The 25,139-nt window shown below is 45.1% G+C and overlaps 1 protein-coding gene across 1 annotated transcript; it reads right to left on the reverse strand.

Moving 5' to 3' along the window:
- Positions 1 to 12,893: 12,893 nt before the first annotated feature.
- cfd (complement factor D (adipsin)) lies at positions 12,894 to 21,971 on the reverse strand. Its single transcript, XM_084310717.1, has 2 exons — positions 21,458 to 21,971; positions 12,894 to 13,606 (listed from the first exon to the last, which is right to left on the reverse strand). Exons 1-2 carry the CDS (start codon positions 21,770 to 21,772, stop codon positions 13,451 to 13,453), a joined length of 471 nt encoding a protein of 156 aa, XP_084166843.1. The 5' UTR covers positions 21,773 to 21,971; the 3' UTR covers positions 12,894 to 13,450.
- Positions 21,972 to 25,139: the final 3,168 nt, after the last annotated feature.

Below are 25,139 nucleotides of genomic sequence, written 5' to 3' on the forward strand. Positions count from 1 at the left end.
TTGAGCAACTACACTTAACCCCTATTTGCTCCTGATAAGCAGGTTGGCACCATACATGGTTGCCTCCGCCATCGGTGTGTGAATGTGAGGAACATAATTGTAAAGCGCTTTGGATAAAAGCACTATATAAATGCACCATTTAGTATGGAATTTCAATACTCAAGGTATTGCACACAATTCAGAATCACAATAGTATTGTGATACTATCTTATGAGGAGCTCCTAATATTTTCCTGCTTGGAAGGTGCTATTCATATAGCAACAAATAACTATTTGCTAAGTAAAGACAGTGGACTAATGGTGTCACACTCCCAGACCATGGGTCACCAGAGGTGCCATATCTTCCAGTTAAAGGAGCTGTAATTGCAGAATCAGCTACTAGATGGCAGTAGAGCACTGGCATCTCAGACCAAAACAAAGGGCGCATGCAGTCTATGCTTTGGGTGGATTATATGCTTCAAACTGTCAGTTGTAGATTAAATATGAAATGCCGTCTGAAACATTTTAGGTATAAAAAAAATATATATTTGATGAGTAAACAAGCCGCCGTTTTCTTTTTGAAAACGTAGCTGAGAAACGGGGACCAATCAACTAGCAGCACGTTTACCTTTCGCTTTTGCTAAGTGAAGTGCCTCTGTAACCGCAATGAGGGCCGTTTCTGTGGAGTGGCCAGTCCGGAAGCCAGACTGATTAGGGTCTAGGAGGTCATAGCAGTAAGTTGGTTGGATACAGCACGTTCAAGTGTTTTAGAAATATCTAAATATCTAATATATATATCTAAATATCTAATATATATATATCTAATATAAAAAGGAAGGAGAGAAGAGAGACAGGACGATAGTTGCCTATGACGGTGGGGTTCAGGGTTGGTTTTTTTATGAGCGGCGTGACTGGCTTGTTTTAGGGAGGTGGGGACCACCCCTGAGTTGAGTGAGGAGTTGATGGTTGCAGTTAGGAATGGGAGGTTGTCTGGTGCTATGGTCTGGAGGAGTGGGGAGGGTAGCCGGTCCAGCTGGCATGTAGTCGGACGGTTTGACGTTACCAGTGTCAGGGTCTCGGCTTCTGTAATGGGAGAGAAAGATGACAGAGTAAAGGATGAGGTTCTCGATTCAGCATTTGGAATGGGTGGGGGTTGGGAGAAGGAGCTGCGGATGTTCTCCACTTTTTCCTCAAAGAAGATCGCGAAGTCTTCGGCAGATAAAGATGAGGGGGTAGGTGGGGGAGTGAGGAGGGAGGACATGGTAGCATGCAGTTTGCGAAGATTCTTGGCAGAGGCCTCGATCCTATGGTGAAAGAAGGAAGCTTTGGCATTAGTAATGGTTTTGGAGAATGTTAACGAGGTTGTGATATGTGTCGATGTCAGCAGTGAGGCGTGACTTTCTATACTTCCTCTCAGCCGCTCTCAGGACCTGTCTTTGTTCTCTCACTGGATCTGTCAGCCATGGACTGGGTGGGGAACGGCGGGCCGGTTTCTCAACGAGGGGACAGAGCTTGTCGAAGGAGGTTGCAAGGGCTGAGAGGAGGGTGGAGGTTGCCATCTCTGTGGGGAGAGCAGAGAAGGTGTCACTCAAAGGTAGAGTGGATAGTATGTCAGAGGAGAGGGTGGAGGGGGATAGGGAGGGCAGGTTGCGTCTGAGTGAGACGGTTTGAGTTGGGGTGAAGACCTTTCGGTTAAGCATGAGAGTTGGTGAGAAGGATATGAAGGAATGGTCAGATACATGTAGGGGAGTTACCGTGGTGTTAATGATGCTGGAGTTACGGGAAAATATGAGATCCATGGAGTTGCCTGCTTTGTGGGTGGGAGCCATGGCAGTGGGAGTCGGGTCAAACGATTGTAGGAGGGAGACCACTGGGACCGACTGAGATGAGTCAGGCAGATTGAAGTCGCCCAATAGAAGGAGAGGAGTACCATCTTCCGGTAAGGAGCTTAGAAGCATGTCCAGCAGTGTTGTCACGATACTGGAATTTCAACTTCGATACGATACCTTGAAAAGTATCGATACTTTGATACCATTTCGATACAAAAAAAAAATATATATATATATATATATATAATAATTTTTTTTAATTAATTTATTTTTTAAACAAATTTAGCTTTTGTTGCTGGTTGATTCTCCTCAGCTTCTCTCTGGTACTATAAGAGAAGATAAATATAACACTTTTAAAACCCTTTGTTTATCTTTAGATCAGAGAGAGAGAGAGAGAGAGAGAGTGGCTGCTGGAGATTTGAGGTCTACTGAGCACACCTTTCTAGTTATGACCCGAAAACAAGGGTACTTGAGAGAGAGAGAGAGGGAGATTTCTCCGGAGCTATACTCGGAGCATTTATTAACGTTACATTTTCAACAACATTGCTGCTAATTGGACACTTCATGGAGGCGGGGTAACGTTGTGTCGAGTTCATGCGTGTACTAGTGTAGGATGGGCTCCGCTCGACCTAACGTTGGAAACGGGGTAGTTGTGTCGAGTTCATGCGTGTACTGGTGTAGTGTGGGTGGGCTCGGCTTGACGTTACTCCGTTTCCATGAAGTAATTATAAATGTGGCCAGCTAGCTAGCATAAGCTAACGGAGGAACGATTGCTAACGTTAGCTAATAATAGCTTTGTTTACAAACTGAAGACAGGGCTCCCGGCTGTGAGGGGGAGGAGGCTGCAGCAGCTTGTGTCTGTTGCCGGTCTCTGAGGAGGAGGAGGAGGCGGAAGGGCAAGCGTGCTCTGGCAGCGCGTCTGTCAACAACTTGCGGGAGCAAGCCAGCTGGTATCGATACTTCGGGAAATGAGTATCGAAACCATTTTAAATATTCAGTATCGATATGTATCGATATTTCGATATTTTTGACAACACTAATGTCCAGCTCAACTGTGAAGTGATTGAGGGGACCTGGAGGGCGATAGAGTGTAACAATGGTGAGATTGAAAGGATTAGAGACAGATACTGCATGATATTCGAGAGAGGAGAGTGACAGATCTGGGAGTGGTGTTTGTAGCCCATGAAGGAGATGTCATGAGGCCAGTGCCTCCACCCCGTCTGGAAGGTCGAGGTGTGCGAGTGAAGTTATAGTTTGTAGATAATGCTGCAGGTGTTGATGAGTTATGGGGGTTATCCAGGTCTCAGTTAGAGCCAGGAGCTGCAGATTTTGACTATGGGCGTAGGCAGTAATGAAGTCAGCTTTCTTGACTGCTGATTGACAATTCCATAAGCCTCCCCGTACTGTGACAGGTGTATTAGTGGCTGTAGGAGGGTAGGAGAGATTAGCCGGGTTGCTAGCAAACTGCAGTGGGTGGGTTGAATCTGTTCTGGAGGAGCAGATTGTGGATATAGGTATGATACACATTTTGGTGTCAAGAGTGGCAAGGAGAAAGGTGAAGGCAAATCATCAGCAAATTTGATGATTGTGTTGTTCCGCTGTGCCAAACAGTCATGTGTGTACAGGGAGTAGAGGGGACTCAGAACACAGCCCTGGGGGGCCCCTATGTTGAGCGTGATGGATGAGGAGGTGCAGTTGCCTGCTCTCACCACCTGGGGTCTACCCGTCAGGAAGTCCAAGACCCACTGGCAGAGGTCATAGTTCAAGCCCAGGTCCCTGAGCTTGGCGAGTCAATATATGGTTTAACCCCAAAAAAATTGATACAAAAGGTTTTTCAATGGATTCTGGTAGTATTGGGCGTGCTAAATAACATACTAAAAGTCGACCAAAATCGACCCCTCCGAAAGCCGTCATTTCCAAGATGGCGTCCCAGATGGCGCCGGGGCGATTAAAATGGCTATATCTCAAATTAAGAAAATGGTGCAAAGGATTTCTCAACTGATTCTGGTACCTCTGGGCATGCTCACTAACATACTAAAAATCTAGGAAAATACACCTTCCAGAAAGGCTTCATTTTCAAGATGGCGTCCAAAATTGCGGCTGGCCAAGCTTAAAATGGCTATATATATGTCAATATAAAAATTATATAAATGATTTTGTCATTTGATTCTGGTACCCCAAGTACCCCTAGACATACTTAGGAACATACTAAAGTTTTAGGGAAATACACCTTCCGAAGAGGCTTAATTTTCAAAATGGTGTCCAAAATGACGACTGGGAGCTTAGAATGCCTGTATCTCAAATGGGAAAACATTTCTAAAGGATTTATAAACTGATTCTGGCACCTCTATACATTAATAACGAGCAAAATATCTAGCTAAATATATCTGCTAGGAATGCATCATTTGCATCATCAAAATGGCTGCCTGTAGCTTATTTTGGCTAAAATTAAAATTGGTTATTATATTCAACCTAGAAAGCTGGCTTTGGTGTTGAACACAAAATAAATGACCCACTTATTGTGGTCTTTAGGCCTACTCATCATCATCTTCAGGATCCTCTGGGAGAAACTTGTTATGTGGATTGTCACATTCATGAAGTTGACATGGTCCACAGACAGTAGTACAAGGTAGTCCATATTTTCTGCATGAGCAGCGAAGTGTCTTGCAGGCAGTGGTACAGGTACAATGAATGACCTTCAAGAGACTGTCTGGAGCAGCAGCATTCATTGTTGACATGAGTGGGACAAATCTATTGTCCTGCAGGTTCCAGCCCCAGTCTAGAGCATCTATACCATCATCTGTTCCCATCCAGACCATGACCTGGTAGTATGCTCTATGACAGTGGAATTTGGTAGCAGATTCAGTTGGTGGTAGATGTTCAGGCGTTACCGTTGATGAAGCTGAGACAACCTTCTTGCTGAAAATGTTATATCTCATTTTTGCAAGCGAATCTGTGCACTTTCCACCAAAAAAGACAGCTATTGCTTGGCAACCAAGGTCATCGATCACATCTGTTGTCTGGTTTGGTACAGTGAATGCATTGGCACAAGCCTGAAGGACAGGATCCCCTTTTACAAGTTTTTGGAATGCTGTCTTTTTGCCAACTCCCAAGATCCGGGAAGTTGTATCACAGCCAGTCACAGCATGGATGAACAGCAACTGAGAACACACATCCTGTCCGAGTACTTCTTTCAAATGGTTTATGGCGTACACTTTAAAACTGCCATCAGCTTTCGACTTGTCTGATCTGAAATAAAGGCCCTTGCTATCTCTCTTGTGCATAGTAAAGAAGTAAGACGAGGAGATCAGTATCTTCTCCAATCAGCGTCGTGGTGTGAAGAAGAGATGATCCCACTGCGGCCCTTACTATGTCTACATCAGCATCTCCAAGTGAATTGACCACAGTGCAATCCCGTTCTTTCAGTTCATCACTTATCATGTGGATCAGTTTCTGTTTATTCAGATCTCTTGACAGGAACTCCTCCTTCTTACCTGAGAACTCTGTCTCAGCAGTGAAGTTGACAATGGGATGAATATTGTTTCCTCTTCTTTGTGTGTTGTCTTTAATGGATGGCCCATCCTCATAGCCATCAAACACAATGGTTGTAGCTGAGCCATAATGTTGGATGGTGAAGTCTGCATATGACTGTGCAATTTTACCATAGCTTTGTCCGTGCTTCCATTGTATTCGGTGAAGGAGTGAACCACCATCAAGAACATAATGCTCCATTTCTGGTACAGAATCTAGGATTGCATCACTTGCATGATCACAGATCGCGTGCGCTAGTTGTGGTTTATCAGCTTTGCGGAAGACGTTTCCGGCTTCAAAGAGGGCAGGAGGGAAAGGACTGAGTTCGTAACGCATAACCTCCTCCAATGACAGCTCTCCAGTTTGGGAGACGATAAGGAAACGTTGAAAAAGAAGTGCAGAATCAATGATTCGATCAGGAGCAACCTTGATAGACGATTTTTGTCCAAGGGTTATGGCTTTATCCTTTCTACTAAATGAAAATGTGAATGCCGGCTGTCCGATCATTTTCTGTTGAATCCTTGTGCTGTTCTGATGTTGTGTATGTCTGGTTTGAGAACTCCTGCATTGCGGTGTTATACTCTGATGTTATGCCCTTTGACATTGTCCAAAGGGATCTCTGATTGTCGGTCATTCCACTTCCATGTGTCATCCCTCCTGTAGTCTTCAATGACCTCATCAATGTTGTTTCGATTACAAGATCTGAGCTGAGGCCTGCCCATGATTGGCTGCTGCGACGGATAACATGAAAACCCTTTTCAAATTGTCTGAAGACATCTGGGTGTTTGATGTGAAGCTGACTCATCTCTTGGACATAAAAGTGTGCCGATTTCAAGTAATTGTAATGCCCAGCCGCAGCGAATATCGGCATGCATTCAGAAACAGCGCGTAGGTGCAAAAGCCAGGAACCTGTGCGATCTGCTGTTATCAGTGACCTAGCAACTTCTAACATGTGTTGGTAATTTAGTCACAACTGACTAGTTTTGGATCTAGCACACAGTTCCATCTTCCTTTTTCCCAGCTCTTCATTTATTGTTATGAGGGTCTCTGATGTGAACACTGTTTCCAATGGCATTTCACCCTTAACTATTGAGGTATACATTGCTTCAGACTGTTCAACCATTGCTGCAAATTCATGACTATCATCTACCATTTCTGATATTATCATGCGGTTAAGACATTTGTCAACCAGAAGATGGCCACGGAATGCTCTCTGAACTGATTTGCCTGTCATCATATGGGCTACTGAGTTCTCCCCATAGACTACCCCTAGAATGTCCTTAAGTCCTGTACCGTCCATCAGTGTACCAATTGCTCCTAGCAAATTCATAAATGTGTGAAATCCTCCTAGGAGCAGGACAAAGGACTTGAGGTTACTGCACTGTGGTGAATCTAGGATTATCTCTCCTGCTTTCCAATATAGGGGTTGGTCAAATGTAACTACTGGGGCAAGGTGGTGTTTGGATGCCAGACCACAAATGAACTCCAGTGTTGACAGAATGCATGTTTTGTCTCTGGAGTACATGTCTATCATTGGTAAGTATCTCACTGAAGACTGCCCTGGATGTTCATCTCCCTTATGAATAATGTGCATCATCCCCTGCCAACAACTATAATGGTCAAAAAGAAGGCTTCAACTATGCTAGCTTGAGAGCTGGAGAGTGCAAACACCTTTTTTAGTAAGCTATTTGTATTTGTATAGTCATTTTAAGCTCCTGGGCGCCAGTTTGGACGCCATCTTGAAAATGATGCCTTTCCGGAAGGTGTATTTTCCTAGATTTTTAGTATGTTCACAAGCATGTCTAGAGGTACCAGAATCAAGTGAAAAATCATAGTTATATATTTTTTTCTATTGAGATATATAGCCATTTTAAGCTTGGTCTGCCGCCATTTTGGACGCCATCTTGAAAATTAAGCCTTTCTGGAAGGTGTATTTTCCTAGATTTTTAGTATGTTAGTGAACATGCCCAGAGGTACCAGAATCAGTTGAGAAATCCTTTGCACCATATTCTCAATTTGAGATATAGCCATTGTAATATCTCCACCGCCATCTGGGACGCCATCTTGGAAATGGCGGCTTTCGGGGGGGTCGATTTTGGTCGACTTTTAGTATGTTATTTAGCACGCCCAATACTATCGGAATCCATCGAAAAACCTTTTGTATCAATTTTTTTTGGGTTAAGTGCTTTTTTTTCATAGATTGACTCGCCTATATGAGTTTGGAGGGCACTATGGTATTGAATGCTGAGCTGTAGTCTATGAACAGCATTCTCACATAGTTCCCCTGCCTCTTGTCCAGGTGTGATGCTGCTGTGTGCAGCACATGGGCTATGGCGTCCTCCGTGGACCTGTTGGGGCGATATGCAAATTGCAGGGGGTCCAGGTTGATGGGGAGGGAGGAACAGATGTAGCCCTTCACTAGCTTCTCAAAGCACTTCATGGCTATGGAGGTGAGAGCTACAGGGCGGTAGTCGTTGAGGCAAGCGGGCGTAGATTTTTTGGGTACAGGGATAATGGTGGACTTCTTCAGACAGGTGGGGATGACAGCCTGTTCTAAGGATAGGTTAAATATGTCAGTGAATACCGGGGCCAGTTGGTTGGCACAGACTTTTAGGACGCGGCCGTGGATGCCGTCCGGTCCTGCTGCCTTCCTGCTATTCACTTTCTTAAAGGTCCTCCTCACCTCATGTTCTGTTATCCTGAACACTGAATCTCCATCAGCAGCCCCCCCTCCATTGCAGTGGCTTGTAGGCTGGTGTTGTTATTCACAGCCTCAAACCTCGCATAGAAGGTATTGAGATAATTTGCTAAGGATATGTCACTGTTCAGTTTGAGGGAGGTGCCTTTGTAATCTAGAGACTGCTCTGATCATCACCCTGAAATTCGTCTTGGCTGAATGACAGGCTAAACAAAATAGCCATGTGAGCATCAACTTTTCGACTTGAAACGATAAATAAGCACATCGTCTCATACTGGTTTCATAATACAACGTTTCCGAATGGACGTTTGGATTAAACAAAGTATTCAGTGATGCTTTCCCAGCGGAACACAAGCTGCTTAACATTACAGGTATGTGTCATGCACGTTAACGCAGCTAACGTAAAGGTATCAGGAGCCGGCCCGTCGGCAAACAAAGTTGTTTAAACAAATGTATTCACAAAATGGATTATCATTCAAACGTTATTGAAGCCTCCCGTGACCAGTAAGTAGGTACTACTACTCAACCGCAGCAATGTTCACTATGAATTGAAAATGGGGGACCCTGATGTAAACAAGACAAACGTCTTTCTCTGGTCTGCATCCCCTTAACAATTGTGTGTATTGAGCCGTACTGTATTGTACCCATTCTGCAATCTGTTAAATAAAGTTTCATTCAATCGCTATGTGCCTAAAGTCAAGACTCTACACAGTACTGAACTCGAAAAAACCCGCAAGTAAGTCAAGTATGCTGGAGTGAGGCGCAGACGGAAGTGGCCATAAAATACCAGAGGGAGGTGAATGAATGAAAACAGATTAACAGATTGCAGAATGGGTACAATACAGTACGGCTCAATACACACAATTGTTAAGGGGATGCAGACCAGAGAAAGACGTTTGTCTGTTTATAGCAGGGTCCCCCATTTTCAATTCATAGTGACATACGCAACATACATGACATTTATGGCATAGGGACATACATGACATACAGGTATATAGTACTGTTACATATGTGACATACGATATGCAAATATACAGTACTGTTACCCAGGGTTCCTAACAGAGAATATATACATATGATGGGGAGGAGACTGTACATTAGGAGACTGTACACAAAGTCACGTCAGACTACACCTCCCTATTTAGGAGCAAATTGTTTGCATGATTAAAAACGATGGTTCAAACATCCGTTCGAAAAACCCTGGTGAATGTTCGAAATCCCCAAAACAGGCTTGGGGACAGCTCTAACTGGAGCTGAGTTGAATGTGTTAAAATAGACATAAAAAAGTGAAGGATTGGACTTTGTGAGCTAACTGTAATACAATGTTATTTTTTACAATCATTTACATAACATCTTAAGAAATTACTAATGTGTATGGGAACTGACAAAAAAAGGTAAAGGTAACTTCTGTCATTGTTCACTGGCCCTCTTGTCGAAGGATCATTTAACATCATGGATGACATCATTGAAAAAGACAGGGCCAGGCTAAACATTGAGACATAATTATGAAGGCTTAGCCATTATCAAGTCCCACATGAAGGCAACTGAGAAAAACGCCTCAAATGGATCAGCCCTGCACTGAGGAGTATGAGCATGTGCCTGTCTTCTTATGAGAGATACCAAAGTCATCTGAAGAAGGGAATCGACTTTACCATAAATCATAGGCTGATCTACGCTACATTCTCTTTAAACATATAAAATGTTACAGGACAGAGTTTTAAAATGCTATTGTTTTACTGTATTTGCCCTATACACAATACATAATTTGAATTTTTTTTCTTTTCTTTTTTATGTTTAAAATAGTACACTCATTTGAGTAGTGGAAAAGGGGTAGGATTAAATAAGTGTATACTTCTTCCTACTCCTTTTCGAACATGCAGATTGAGTTGTTTTGCTTTTTTTGTTATTGTTTGTTGTATTCATTGCATGTTCGAAATAAAGACTTCAAATCAAAATCAAATCAACTATACACAATACATAATTTGAACTATAGACAATACATAATTTGAACTATACACAATACTGAATTTTAACTATAGACGATACATAATTTGAACTATACACAATACTGAAAAGTTACAGTATGTAGATTTGTTTATTATATACAGTCAGTCAACCCTTGCAATCAGTTTCATTTAATGAATTGAAAACGGCATTGGTATTACGTAAAAGCAAACTGGCAATAGAAAAGATGTTCAAAATGATCTAGTTCCCTTAAAACGCTAACGCTATTAAATAAAAATATATAGTGGAGGTTAAAATAAGAATATGACTTGGCCTGAAAAAAAGTTCAGTCAGGAGATTTTTTTTTGCTTTATAATCCCTGCATACATTCATCGATTTTATTTACTCTGTTTTCCTGTGATAATGACTTAATTTAATTAGTTTTCTTGTGATAATGACTTAATTTAATTAGTTTTCTCGTGATAACTACTTGTTATTTCGTTATCTCGACATAACAAAGATAATTTTCTCGTGATAATGGATTCATTTATCTCGATAACGAAGTCCGTTTTCTCGTGATAACGGATTAATTTATCTCGTTATCTCGAGATAACGAAGTCTGTTTTCTCGTGATAACGGATTAATTTATTTCAGGGGTATACATGACATACAGGTATACACAGTACTGTTACATTTGTGACATACAAGATATGCAAATATATAGTACTGTTAAACAGAGATCCTAAAATATATACATACGAGGGGGAGGAAACTGTACATTTGGAGGGGGTGGGAGGGGTTTGGACATACGGGGGGCAGTTTCGAGTTGCAGCCTCCCGTAGGTGCTCTTTGAGAGCTCTCTTTGATTGCGCCGCCGGTAAAGTTGAAGCCTTTGCTAACCGTCTTCTTAGATGACGCACACTAATGTGTATATTATCTGTAACAGCAATGAATGAATGAATGCAAACTTTATTTAACAGATTGCAGAATGGGTACAATACAGTACGGCTCAATACACACAATTGTTAAGGGGATGCAGACCTGAGAAAGACGTTTGTCTTGTTTACATCAGGGTCCCCTGATTATGCAAGGCATAAAGCTATTTCAGCCTGTGTCAGGCCTTGATTGAAGAGATATGTGACGTGGTGATCAATATGCTCTGTAGCCCCTTTTGTGACTATGATGCACCACATCACAGTCACGAAAGTGGCTACCTGCTCCTCTGACATTGCGACACTGAATGATGTTTCCTGCAGTGATTTTATACTAGAGTAGACTATTGTTTTGTTTTCTCGAGATCTCGAGAAAATTATCACGAGAAAACTAATTAAATTAACTTGTTATCACGGGAAAACGGAGTAAATAAAATGTACGAATGTATGGCCTCTTAGGGCTTCCGTATAGGATACATGCATGCATGCATACATGCATATACTAAACAAGCACACACAGCCAGCTCGGCTACCAAAACGGAACAAAGAAGAACAGAGAAGCTGGAATAACAACAAACAAAAACACAGAGGGAGTGTGACTTCATTCTCTGCTCAGGACACCATTACTCCACTATGTTTTTGCATAGCATATAGTTCTTTATTGCTATATAAATCTCAGACATAGCACCTTCCAATAAGGAAAATATTAGGAGCTCCTCATAAGATAGTATTATCACAATACTATTGTGATTCTGAGTTGTGTGCAATACCTTGAGTATTGAAATTCCATACTATAATATAATTTGACCACAGTAAAGAGTTTAAATACTATTTAAATGGGCAATAAAATGTAATTTTTTTTTCTCTTTTTAACTTATGGGTCAAACTTGATGAAACCATTACTAGATGGAATTCAAAGTCTTTTCAGAAAGACTTATTTCACTTTTTAAAATTAATTAAAAAAAAAATGTAAATAGGTAAAAGCTCTCTGTAAAGCTCTCTACTTCGCGTGTCTAGCAGGAGAGCACACCCAGCACCGGTGTCAGACATACACTATCTTAGAGCTCCGCCTACAGGCCTAATGAAGAACACCACAAAAGGGCAATTGCATGATTGCATAACAACAATGTGATTGATAGGGGTGCCAGGGTGGCGCACCACGTACAGCACTGCGGTGCAACACAGCCGACCCGGTGACCTTTGCCGAATGTCTTCCCCCTCTATCCTCCCATACTTCCTCTCTCTCTACCGGACTGCCCGGGAAAAACCAATAAAATATCTACCAAAAATATAATAAAAAAAAAAACAATGTGATTGATTTAATAACTGTCTTTATATTTATACTTCATGACGTTGTTACCTCTGTTGATGTGTTTGTTAAAAAATCCCTGACACAGATTCTTAGTTTCCCACTACTTTATTATAAACACATTTAAATCATGCCCTGTATTATTTATAGTTATACGATATGTCTGATTAATTATGTATTCACCCCTTATGTATTTTATCAGATTTCCTCTCACTGCTAATCTTAATCACATCTTCGTCCTACATCACCTATATATTACTATATTAGGGGCCACAGTGGTTCAGGAGGTTGAGTGGTCGTCTGGTGATCGGAAGACTCCCGGTTCAATTCCCACTCCTCCCGGCCAGCGTGCCGAAGTGTCCTTGAGCAAGACACTTAACCCCTAACTATCCCGATGAGCAGGTTAGCACCTTGCATAGTTGCCTACGCAATCGGTGTGTGAGTGAATGGGTGAATGTGAGATTTTTTTTAAAGCACTTGGGATAAAATCATTATTATAATTAAAGCACTTGGGATCAAATATATAATAAATGGCACCATTTATATTACCCAGCTGCATTGTGGCGCTTTTTGTGCTGCAGGTTTGAAAGATTCCACAAGAATAAAGATAGACATCAGATTTAGTCAAATAGATTTTTATTATACAAGATACTGATAACATGATATGGGATGTTCTTACTAGGGCTAATTTCTCCAGGTTGTACAATGGGTGCCATGTTGCTGTCTCTTCTACAGCATGGAGGAGTGTGTTAGCTTTAAATGTTTAACCATGCAGTATGTCGTTTTGGAGGATGCACTCAGAGTTGTGGAAAAATTCTATGGTATATGAAAATATACATTACAGTAAAGTATGCTCAGGGACAAACTGGGACACTGAAAAATCACCATCAAAGAAGCGTCTGCTTGGTTTTTTAAATTTTTTATTCACAGTGCTTCAAAATTACCTTTCTTAGAATTAATGATAAAATGAGATGGTCTCTAATTCAAATAATTATATTTTAATTACATTAATGTTGATGCAACAAAAGACAAATTTGTTGTATGTGCGCAAGCTTACTTGGCACTAGAAGACCTTTCTGATTCTGATTATGGTATAGCAGGCACTGCAAATGTAAACAACGATCTCTCTCAAAACGACATAGTGCACCTTTAATAAAAGCTTTTCTACTAATGCTTTTCTACTGTACAAAGTTGCCACGAGAGCGGGGTGAGACGTCCATATTCAGACCTCATGATTCACCGGCCAGGGTGTTGTCGATCCACTCTGTGTACTTGGAGATGATGGTGTAAACTCCAGGCTTCTTCACTCTGCCACACTTCTTCCCTCCGTTTGAGGTTACGCCGACCGCCACCCCGTTGTAGAGCAGAGGACCCCCTGAGTCTCCCTGTGGGAACACAGAGACACACAGAATGAATGAATGAATGAATGACATTTTTATTTAACAGATTGCATAATGGGTACAATACAGTACGGCTCAATACACACAATTGTTAAGGGGATGCAGACCAGAGAAAGACTTTCGTCTTGTTTACATCAGGGTCCCCCATTTTCAATTCATAGTGACATTTATGATGTAACTGAGGGGTACAATTCCCTGACTGTATTAATCAAGTATGGTATCATTAAACCACTACCGTCTTATGTACATTATACTGGCCATACCGTACACGAGTATATGATGATGAACACTTCCCCACAATGAAATCGGTTCCACACAAAGTTGTCTTTAAGTATTTATTGCAGCAAAAGGTACATAATATACTTTACTTAGATGCGCTTATAAGGCAAAGGAATGTGCGTAGGCAAATCAATAATGAATGTCCATTCTCTGGTTACGCAGGAGGTAATTATACAACCTGAATCTTAGGGAATTATATCTAGGGGATACTGGTAGGGGGGTTCCACCGGTTGTAAGCCAGCAGGGGGAGGCAATGCTCTAATGCAAGGTCTGGTTCCACGGGGACTCTAATGCAAAGTCTGCTCGGGGAGGCGGTATTACTCCCTGTATCAGCGGACGAAAGGCAGCTGTAATCCCAGTGTGCTCGCCGCACAGGTGGAAGCCGGTCAGCCTCTCCAATAGAGACGGGCTCGAATGATGGTCCTCACGGTAGATCCCACAGCAGTGGGTGCAGACGATTCTCCTCCGCTCCAACAGCCTGGTCAAAGCAATAAGAATAATAATCCAGCCGGAGAGGGGCTCTGCAATCACCGGTGTAGATCCTCCGGTGCGCGGCGCTTCACACCAACCAAGTCGAACTTGACGTTATTCAACTAAGCTATGATACTTTACTATCCTATTCGCACGCGGCTATAAGTGCTCTATTTAGACACACAATTGCTCACTTCACTTGGTCTTTGACTCGTAATGAAGGCTTACTAGTAAGGAGCGAACGATACGTTGAACAAACGTATTAGGATAAAACAAGACTCTATCTTGGGGCAATACGAGCCCTACTTCACCGCACGTTGCATAATGGGTGAGGCTTCACTTGTGTAACTCGAACTCGAACTGAACGGACTGCGGACTGAACTGAACTGCTTCTGTATTCGCCTGCGCCATATTTATATGTACGGGGAATAATCTAGTGCCAGCCTCCTCTCTGTCTCGTAGTCCTGGGCAGAACCGGGCATGTACAGACAAGCCTTGACGGTAGCTTTGAACTCGACTCTGGGGGTAAGACACTGGCGCTGGTGGAACGCTATCCAATAAGAGAACGAAATATTATGGTCTGTAGGCTACTAGGTTAAAGGGATATTCCGTGTATATGTACAAAGAATACACAAGGGATATCAAACGATATACAAATATTATGCAATATATATCAATCAATAAATACATATATTCGGTTTAATCTGACCCTTTGTAACAGCCGCCTCCTAATTAGTCCCACCTAATTAGCTAAGCAGAGACAGATTAACCGCACTGTCCACTACTCAATGTCCGTTGTGAGGGTAGGCAGTTCACAAAGTCAGGGTCATGGTCGTCATCGATAGTATCGGGGAGCCTTGGCAACTCTATCAGCCTCGCCACGGGTCGGTTGTATGTCCGCCCTTGGCCGAGCACTTCTGCCACTCTGACCTTTCCGTCGGCACCAGTGGTCACTTTGCTTACGCGGCCGGCCGGCCACGCAGCTCGGGGTAGTGACTGGTCTATGGTCATGACGACTGTACGGGATGAAGGGGGGCTTAGGAGGAAGCGGGCCTGAGACTGCTTTGATCTGTGCTTGGCTGTGCCTCCTCCTCCTCCGTCTGTTTCTCTTGTTTGCTCTGTACCCCGTCTGAGGAGGGGCCGGTCCCGGCCGCCCCGTCAAGGAGTCGCTTGGGGTGCTGGGTTCGAGGTCAGCTACGTCTGAAGCGCAGCTGAGGGGGGTGGAGTTCCGAACTCCCTCTGGTGCCCACGGTTCTCTCACGGACCTCTCACTTAATGTCAATAGCCTCTGCTGTACGAGGGAGTGGCCGGTGTCGCTCGCCTTTGTGTGTAGGCAGCGTGTAGACGTGGGTTGACTGTCAAGTCCGTAGAGGGGGCCCTGGAGCGTCCATCCCAGTCGGGTCTGAACCGCGACTGGGCATCCTTTGGGTCCGATGTGGGCCGCCTCAATTGGGAGAATGAGGTCCGCGTGGTCGGAGCCGATGAGCAGGGTCGGTGTGGCGCCGTCGATAAGCGGTATAGGTAGTTGACGTAGGTGCACATATTTGGCCATCAGCTGTGGGATGGGGTAGGTGTACTGAGACAGGCCTATGTCGTGGCTGGTGAAGACGTTGGTTATACTATACTGCTTCTCGGGCTGGTCCACCGCTGCTATTTTGAAGGAGACCTTTTCACCTTTTATGGTCTTCTGGTCCCTTCTGATGGTGCGTATGGTCATGGTATCTTTGACACCCCGCAGGCCCAACTGGGCTGCTGCGGAAGCGAGGAGGAGAGTCTTTTCAGACCCATCGTCCAGGACGGCGTAAGTGTCCAGGACCTTGTCCTCGTAGCTCAGGAGCACTCTGACCACTTTGAGGAGCACTCGGGGGGTCCCGCTATGCTGGTCAATGTGGAGCACTCCTGTTGGTGGTGACATAGAATCTATATGGTGCGAGTCGCACCGTGACTCCCAGTGTCTGCTGTAGCAGTCGGGACACCAGGGAGCGGTCTGGTGGAACTTTGGTGCTGGTGCCACCGCCTCGGCATGGTACATTACCGCGACGGGCCCACTCTGTTGTCCTGGCTGACGCCTGTTGATGTCATGCAGGACCTCCAAGTGGGTGCCACCGCACCTGCTGCACTTCTTCTTCAAGCGGCACTCAGCTGCTAGGTGGCTGCGCGCGCAGCGGAAGCAGCGGCGGTGGTCCTTGATCCACTGACTCACCTCGTCCGTGGTCAGCTTCCCGAAGGTGTCGCATTGGTACAGCCGATGTTCTCCCTCACAGTACTGGCACTCAATCTTCCACTGGTCCTCTTTCGTCAAGGGGGTGTGGTGGTTCTTGTGCTGCGGTACTGATTCGGCTTGGTGCATAACGGTCACCAACCGGCGGTTATCCGTTGATCCCCGAGGTCCGAGTCTTGGGCTTGGTCCACTCCATACGAACGTGTCGAGTCGTAGGCTACTGACCTCCCTGGCGAGGAACTCAGATAGGTCTAGGAGGGATGCCTCTGGACCGTTGGGGTCGCGGTAGTCTCTCTGCCGCCGAAAACGCTCTTGTCGGGCGGGAGGGAGCTTCTCTAGTATCCTCTCTACATTAGAGTTAGCGTACAGTTCATAGATCCCCTTTTCCTTTTGGGACCCCAGCATCCCTACCAGGGACTGTACCTTGATAGAGAGGTCATCTAATGCTCTGTTGTCTCTGGCTGGGGGGAGACGGTCAATGTCTCTTATCTCCTGTATCACATAGTCCCATATGCGTCCATAACGTTGGTCGAGGGCTACTAGAGCCGCGGTGTATGGGGTAGTAGAGCTGGAATATGCCAGCGCTATATTGTGCGCTCTGGGCACCTTCAGGTGCTTGAGTAGGATAGCATACTTGTACGGTTCATCTGGTACGTCGGACAGCATAGTCTCTAAGCACATTCGTAGCTCTGTGTACTGTGCTCTGTTCTCGTGTGTGAAGTCCGGGAACGTCGGTGTGCCAAGGTACGATGCCATGGATGACTGGCACATCGGTGAGCGTTGGGGGAGAGGCCTCCTAGGCGAGTCTCCTCTTACGTGTTGTCTTGGGCTGGTGCTTGGTGGGTACCGAAGGTCGGGTACCCAGGTGCTGTTCCTCGGGGCTGGCGGTGCGTCAAACTCACCCGTGAGTTGAGTCGGGGGTTTGTAGCGCAGGGCCTCGGGGCTGACTTCTGGGCTGTACTGGGCCTCCTGGTCCAGAGTACGTTGCTGCTGGTCGGGGCTGTACTGGGCCTCCTGGTCCAGAGTACGTTGCTGCTGGTCGGCTTGACATTCCTCCTCTTCCTCCTCCTCTTCCTCTGCTAGGACCTGGAGTCTTCTGTTCAGTCTCTCGGCGTGGTCCGGTTCTTCCCGGTTGCTGGGTCTCGTATGGACCGGCCGGGGAGGGGGTTCGGAGACGTGGACAGGAGCCTCCTGTTGGCGGGGTCCCGGGTCGCTTGGTCGGGTAGGGGAATGCGTCCTTGACCCTTGTCGTGACGATCTCCGGGAGCTCCGTGCGGAGAGAGGGGGTGTCGCCATGGCAACCAGTTTGTCCATCAGCTCCGCCTGCAGCCGGTCGCGCTCTGCCTCGCGCTGGGCATGGGCTGCGTCGCGCGCTGCTTCGCGCTGGGCATTGGCGGCGTCGCGCTGCGCATTGGCGCTGGCCTGGGCGGCGTCGCGCTGTGCGTTGGCGGCGTCGCGCTGGGCATTGGCGCTGGCATGGGCGGCGTGGAGCTGTGCATTTGCGACGTCGCGCTGTGCATTGGCGGCGGCGTGCTGTGCATCGGCGCGGCTTCTTTCAATGTTCTCTTCCGTCTGAAGGCGTCTGGTCTCCAGTCTTATGCTGTCGTCTTCACTCCTTTGTTGCGCCTGGAAGCGCTCTCGCTCGGCTGCAGAATGTTCGCGCTCGCGCGTCTGTTGCGCTTGAAGTCGATCGCGTTCGGTGGAGGCTGCCAGGGTGGCGATGAGTGCCTGCGCCAGCATCTTGTCCGCCTCGCTGGGGGAAGACGGCGTTCGAGGCGATCGGCTTCCGGCAGTGCTCGTTGGAGATCTGTTCTCCGGGCGCGCCCCGAGGTCCGTCTCCTGGGCGCGCTTCTCTTCTGGTAGTGGGTCGGGTTCCGTCCCTGGAGCGCTTTCTTTATCCTGGAGCTCTCCGGGGACTGTCCCGTTGGCGTTGTCTGGGGGTAAAGTCATGTCATGTCCCTCCTGGTCCCCCCCGTGAGCTTGGTCAGTTACGTTAGAACCCACTAGGGTCTCTACTGGCGGGGTAGCCTGGTCGGTAGGGTTGGACATAATTTTACTGTCCGCTTTAGTTATTTTATCCGCATTTAACTTCCCTTTAAAGCTAGGTATTGGACTGACAGTGTATGCCTCTAGATAGGGAGGTGGCTGCCGTCTGCGCTGCGGGCGTTCTAGCTTAGGAGAACCGTTTGTGGAGTGTTCATCATCGGCCATGTTAATATTAATATTATATTAATATTACGCTAATTCTTATCCGGGGCTCGAAGGACCAATTGTAACTGAAGGGTACAATTCCCTGACTGTATTAATCAAGTATGGTATCATTAAACCACTACCGTCTTATGTACATTATACTGGCCATACCGTACACGAGTATATGATGATGAACACTTCCCCACAATGAAATCGGTTCCACACAAAGTTGTCTTTAAGTATTTATTGCAGCAAAAGGTACATAATATACTTTACTTAGATGCGCTTATAAGGCAAAGGAATGTGCGTAGGCAAATCAATAATGAATGTCCATTCTCTGGTTACGCAGGAGGTAATTATACAACCTGAATCTTAGGGAATTATATCTAGGGGATACTGGTAGGGGGGTTCCACCGGTTGTAAGCCAGCAGGGGGAGGCAATGCTCTAATGCAAGGTCTGGTTCCACGGGGACTCTAATGCAAAGTCTGCTCGGGGAGGCGGTATTACTCCCTGTATCAGCGGACGAAAGGCAGCTGTAATCCCAGTGTGCGCGCCGCACAGGTGGAAGCCGGTCAGCCTCTCCAATAGAGACGGGCTCGAATGATGGTCCTCACGGTAGATCCCACAGCAGTGGGTGCAGACGATTCTCCTCCGCTCCAACAGCCTGGTCAAAGCAATAAGAATAATAATCCAGCCGGAGAGGGGCTCTGCAATCACCGGTGTAGATCCTCCGGTGCGCGGCGCTTCACACCAACCAAGTCGAACTTGACGTTGTAAATATACAACTAAGCTATGATACTTTACTATCCTATTCGCACGCGGCTATAAGTGCTCTATTTAGACACACAATTGCTCACTTCACTTGGTCTTTGACTCGTAATGAAGGCTTACTAGTAAGGAGCGAACGATACGTTGAACAAACGTATTAGGATAAAACAAGACTCTATCTTGGGGCAATACGAGCCCTACTTCACCGCACGTTGCATAGTGGGTGAGGCTTCACTTGTGTAACTCGAACTCGAACTGAACGGACTGCGGACTGAACTGAACTGCTTCTGTATTCGCCTGCGCCATATTTATATGTACGGGGAATAATCTAGTGCCAGCCTCCTCTCTGTCTCGTAGTCCTGGGCAGAACCGGGCATGTACAGACAAGCCTTGACGGTAGCTTTGAACTCGACTCTGGGGGTAAGACACTGGCGCTGGTGGAACGCTATCCAATAAGAGAACGAAATATTATGGTCTGTAGGCTACTAGGTTAAAGGGATATTCCGTGTATATGTACAAAGAATACACAAGGGATATCAAACGATATACAAATATTATGCAATATATATCAATCAATAAATACATATATTCGGTTTAATCTGACCCTTTGTAACATATGACATACACAACATACATGACATTTATGGCATATGGACATGCATGACATACAGGTATTTAGTACTGTTACATTTGTGACATATACGATATTCAAATATACAGTACTGTTACCCATAGATCCTGACAGAGTATATACATATGATGGGGTGGAGACTGTACATTAGGAGGGGGTGGGTGGGTGGGAGAGAAATATACATACGGCGGGGAGAGAATATATACATACGGTGGGGAGGAGACTGTACATTTGGAGGGGGTGGGTGGGTGGGAGAGAAATATACATATGGCGGGGAGAGAATATATACATACGGTGGGGAGGAGACTGTCTATTAGGAGGTGGTGCGGGGTTTGGACATTTAAGGTGGCCAGTTTCGAATTGCAGCCTCCCGTATACATGCTCTTTAAGAGCGGTTTTGAATGTGGGTAGGGATTCACATTCCTTTACAGCTTTGGGTAGGGCGTTCCACATTGATGTGGCATAATTGCGAAACGCAGAGACAACTAAGGGTGAACGGACCTCATTTATATAGTGCTTCTATCCAAAGCGCTCGACAAGTTTCAAGTTTTATTTGTCACATATAAGGTACATAATGTACATTATAATGAAATGCTTGGTTCTGTATAGGAGCCTCTTAAGATTGTGCTTCATACAGTAAAACAAGTTAAAAAGTAAAAAGACCAACAATATACAAAACTAAAATGTACAAAATGCACACAAAAAAAATTTAATAGAAGAGGTAGTACAAATTGGTAGGAATACATAGATGCAAATATGGTGTAATATTTAAAAAGTGTAAAGTGAGTGAATGTTTAAGGTGAATGTTCAACAACAATACCTTTATTTAAAAAAACATTTTATTGTAACTTAACTGTTACAGTTACAGTGAAAGCTGTGATGTCACACAGATGTATTGCTCCACTGAAAATCAGATGTGTGCCCGCGGTGATTTCCTGGGTGTCTGGATACTACTGAGGTTAAGAATAGTTTTTTGTATTATAACATGAAGCCTGTTGCACTGGAAGAGTCCTCAAAGACAGTTTGATGACATCATAGATAACATACAGTAGGCCTTGAGAGAAAATGATGTCATATACACAACATTTGACTGAACTGTCACAGGGTTTGGGAATAACATGCCACGCGTGAATTCATAAAATGAGTGACATGTCTATTCCTTAATAATGAGGTGAAAAGAAAGTCTTTAATTATTCACATGAGCCATCTTATTTACTTTTTTTTTTAATATAATAAATTCTTACTGAAGAGAAAAAATTATTAAACAAAACTTACATCACAAGAATCTTCAGTCTTTTGGGGTCCACTACAGACGGAATCCCGGCACTGTTTGTAGGCGCACAGCATGTTGCTGGTGAACTTCCTGCCGTAGTAGTCTTGGCGTGCACACAGCTTTGGGTTCACCACCGCGACGGACACCTCCTTGAGCGTGTCTGTTCTGCCCGCCAGGTTGTTGACGGAGCCCCAGCCGGCTGTGTTAACCGCGGCGCCCGTGCCGGGGTTGGTACCGTCCGCTCGCAGGTACTTCACCGGCACCGCGGCGTCCGAGGCCACGACCGGCCGATCCAACTGCAAACGCACAGAGTTCATGTTTGAGAGTTTGGTTTGATGAAGTCGGGGGTCGTTTTGTTAAAATAGATTATATAGACTATGGATTATTGATTCTTTCAGGGGGGCTCAAGGGTCATTCAGGTTATTAAGAGCAAAAACTAAATGTTCAGGAAAAGAAAACTAACCCTGGGAAATGAGGGCGAATAGAGCAGCGGCCGCAATCAGTTGTTTCTCGAAGCCCATGATGTCTGTGTGACTTGACCAGAAGGGAGGCAGGCTGGGGGTTTCAAAGGCTCCCGTTTCGAAAGGGCATGAAACAGGAAGACGGCGGCACAAGATACGAGGGGAAGGCCCAACAACACCCGGCCCCGGGGGCGGCCTCTCGCTTCCCGGAATGAAAAAACAGAAAGAAAAAGACAACGTCTGTCGCTTTCGCTTCTGTAGATAATTACTTTATGAAGATCTGGAAGGTTGTAAATGGTGCATTTACAGTATATAGCGCTTTTATGCAAAGCGATTTACAATTTGTTCCTCACATTTGACCCATTCACTCACACATTCACTCACATTCACCGATGGCAGAGACAACCATGCAAGGTGCCAACCCGGGAACCTCCGGATTACCAGACGACTGCTCTACCTGTCGCCCTCATTGTAGGGGGTTGTAGAGATGGAAGGTTCAGGGGGTGCGAGGCCTGAGTGACAGGGTCCTAATATAATCTAATTCCTAATATAAACTAATGTGCCACAATCTGTTGGCCTATCACTCAGGGCCCCTCACTGTATAACGGAGGTTGTGTTTGTATAGCTGTGAGCGCTGTGGGACTTTCCCTGTCAGGATTAGCAGCCCACAGGTTTTTTGTATTTTTTTTTGTTGCTTTATAATGATTGCTTGTGCGGATGAGCCACATGTGTAACATGCTGCGTTAATAAATCATCCGTTCGCTCATTCATTCGGGCAAACTCAGAAGGTAGAGCAGTCGTCTGGTGATCAGAAGGTTCCAGGTTCGAATCCGGCTCCTCCCGGCAGCATGGAGAAGTGTCCTTGAGCAAGACACTTAACCCCTAACTGCTCCCGATGAGGAGGTTGGCACCTTGCATGGTCGCCTCTGCCCTCAAGTTCCTACCGGTTGTCATTATACAACAGGTAGGAACTTTCTATAGATGCTGAAAATTCAGGGTTTGTTTATAAAGTATGTCTCAATAAAAGGAATCTGGATCTGAATTTGTAAACAAAACTGAAACTGAACCAATGAAAAGCTGCTACAAAAATAACAATTTCACTTCTGATTCACACGGCATCCAAACGCCATGCCATTCAGGTATGAGAGCTCCGTTAGAAATTAAAAGCTCTCATCCTATCTTCATCCTTCTTCACTACCAGGAGAAGACTGTGATGTTGATGAGTGTGGGCTGGGATTATTCTCTGGAAGCAAAAAAAAACATTTTCGAGTCTGCTAAACAAACTTTGTAGGCTAGTTGTTTAGCAGTCTGAAATCCGGACATATTTCGTCCTGTTAGCCTACACAACAACCTGCCGTATCAGTCTTAGGTTGTGAGAAAATGTGTTCAGAAAATGTGCGTCCCCTGAAACACACTGACCTACATTTACCCTTCGTGTGAAGGATCTACTGGCGGTATTTCCTTTTTGTTGTATGCTTCTCTTAGGGGAGAGCGAGCAGGAGAGCGTGCTCTTCCTGAGGAAGTTGTTATCGTATATGTACAGATCATGTTCAGATGGCAATGGTTTAAAAACTCCATTCTGACTCAAGCCTTACTCTGTGAAATGATGTGCTGTGTAAGCACTAGTCCACCCTCCCCTCTCTCATACACATACCTGGCTTAATATAATCTACCATACCCATCATTTATATCCTATAGAAATTTACTATTTAGTCTAATGTATTCTATAGAAATGTATTCTTTAGTAAAAAAAAATTTTTATAGAAATGTATTCTTTAGTAAAATGTCTTTTATCGAAATGTACTCTTTAGCAAAATGGCTTTTATAGAAATGTACTATTTAGTAAAATGTCCTCTATAGAAATGTACTCTTTCATGAACATTTATTTGATAGAAATGTACCCTTTTATCAAATCAAATCAAATGTATTTGTATAGCCCGAAATCACAACAAATTGCCCCCATGCGGGCTTCACAGATCAAGAAGAAACATCACAATAGATCCAGAACAAAAACCACCATAAAATCCACATTTTGCAACACCACCAGACTTTCCCCAATGAAGATGAGGAACGACTCCCTAAAACCTAGCAATAGGGGGGAAAAACACCACAAGCGCCGTGATGGGGAGAAACCTCAGATGGGCAATTCAACGGGGATCCCCCATCAGGGTGTCAGTGATAGTGTTGCTATGGATGTTATATGGATGGAGAATAGAACAAGCTATAATAATTGGTAATAGTATGTATAATAATAAAACACATATACATATTAGGGCTGTCCCCGACTAAGGATTTGGATGGTCGACTAGGATTGGCCAAAATGTGCCGTTAGTCGACTATTGGTCGACTAAAAAAAAAAAAAAAAAAAAAGTATAATATTTTTAAATAATTTTTTTCTTTTTTTTTATCATTCCATTTGGGCTGTGGGGGGTGCTTAATGTCTGAAGGAGTCGACTGAAGGCTTCTTGTCCTCTGCAAAAGCATGCAATTGGATGTCAGCCATTTCTGCGCTGACATGGCTGACATCATACCTCAATGACCGCTCCTACCAAGTGTCATGGAGAGGGACTCTGTCGGCCACCCGCCCCCTCCGGACGGGTGTCCCCCAGGGCTCGGTCCTAGGACCCCTTCTCTTCTCCCTCTACACTAAATCACTGGGTAACATTATCACATCTCATGGCTTCTCATATCATTGTTATGCCGATGATACTCAACTCTTCCTCTCCTTCCCTCCCTCAGATATCCACGTCTCTGAGCGGATCTCGGCCTGTCTGTCCGACATCTCCGCCTGGATGACGACCAACGACCTCAAACTGAACCTAAGCAAAACAGAATTGCTCCACCTGCCGGCCAAATCCTCCCCCCTGACCGACCTCTCCATCACAGTCGAGAATGCAGCTGTGACCGCGTCGCCGACCGCCAAGAACCTTGGTGTTGTCCTCGACGACCAGTTGAACTTCTCTGCTCACATCGCAGCGACAACCAGAACCTGCAGATTCCTCCTGAGCAACGTCAGAAGGATACGCCCCTTCCTGACAAAAGAAGCCACCCAACTCCTCGTCCAATCAACAGTCATCTCCCGCCTCGACTACTGCAACGCACTGCTAGCTGGCCTCCCGGCCACTGCCACCAAGCCTCTTCAACTCATTCAAAATGCAGCGGCCCGCCTGATCTCAAACCTACCGAAGTCAGCCCATGTCACCCCACTTCTTAGGGACCTGCA

This window comes from Notolepis coatsorum (genome assembly GCF_963971535.1).
Source record: "Notolepis coatsorum genome assembly, chromosome: 3".
In the NCBI taxonomy this organism is placed as follows: Eukaryota; Metazoa; Chordata; class Actinopteri; order Aulopiformes; family Paralepididae; genus Notolepis; species Notolepis coatsorum.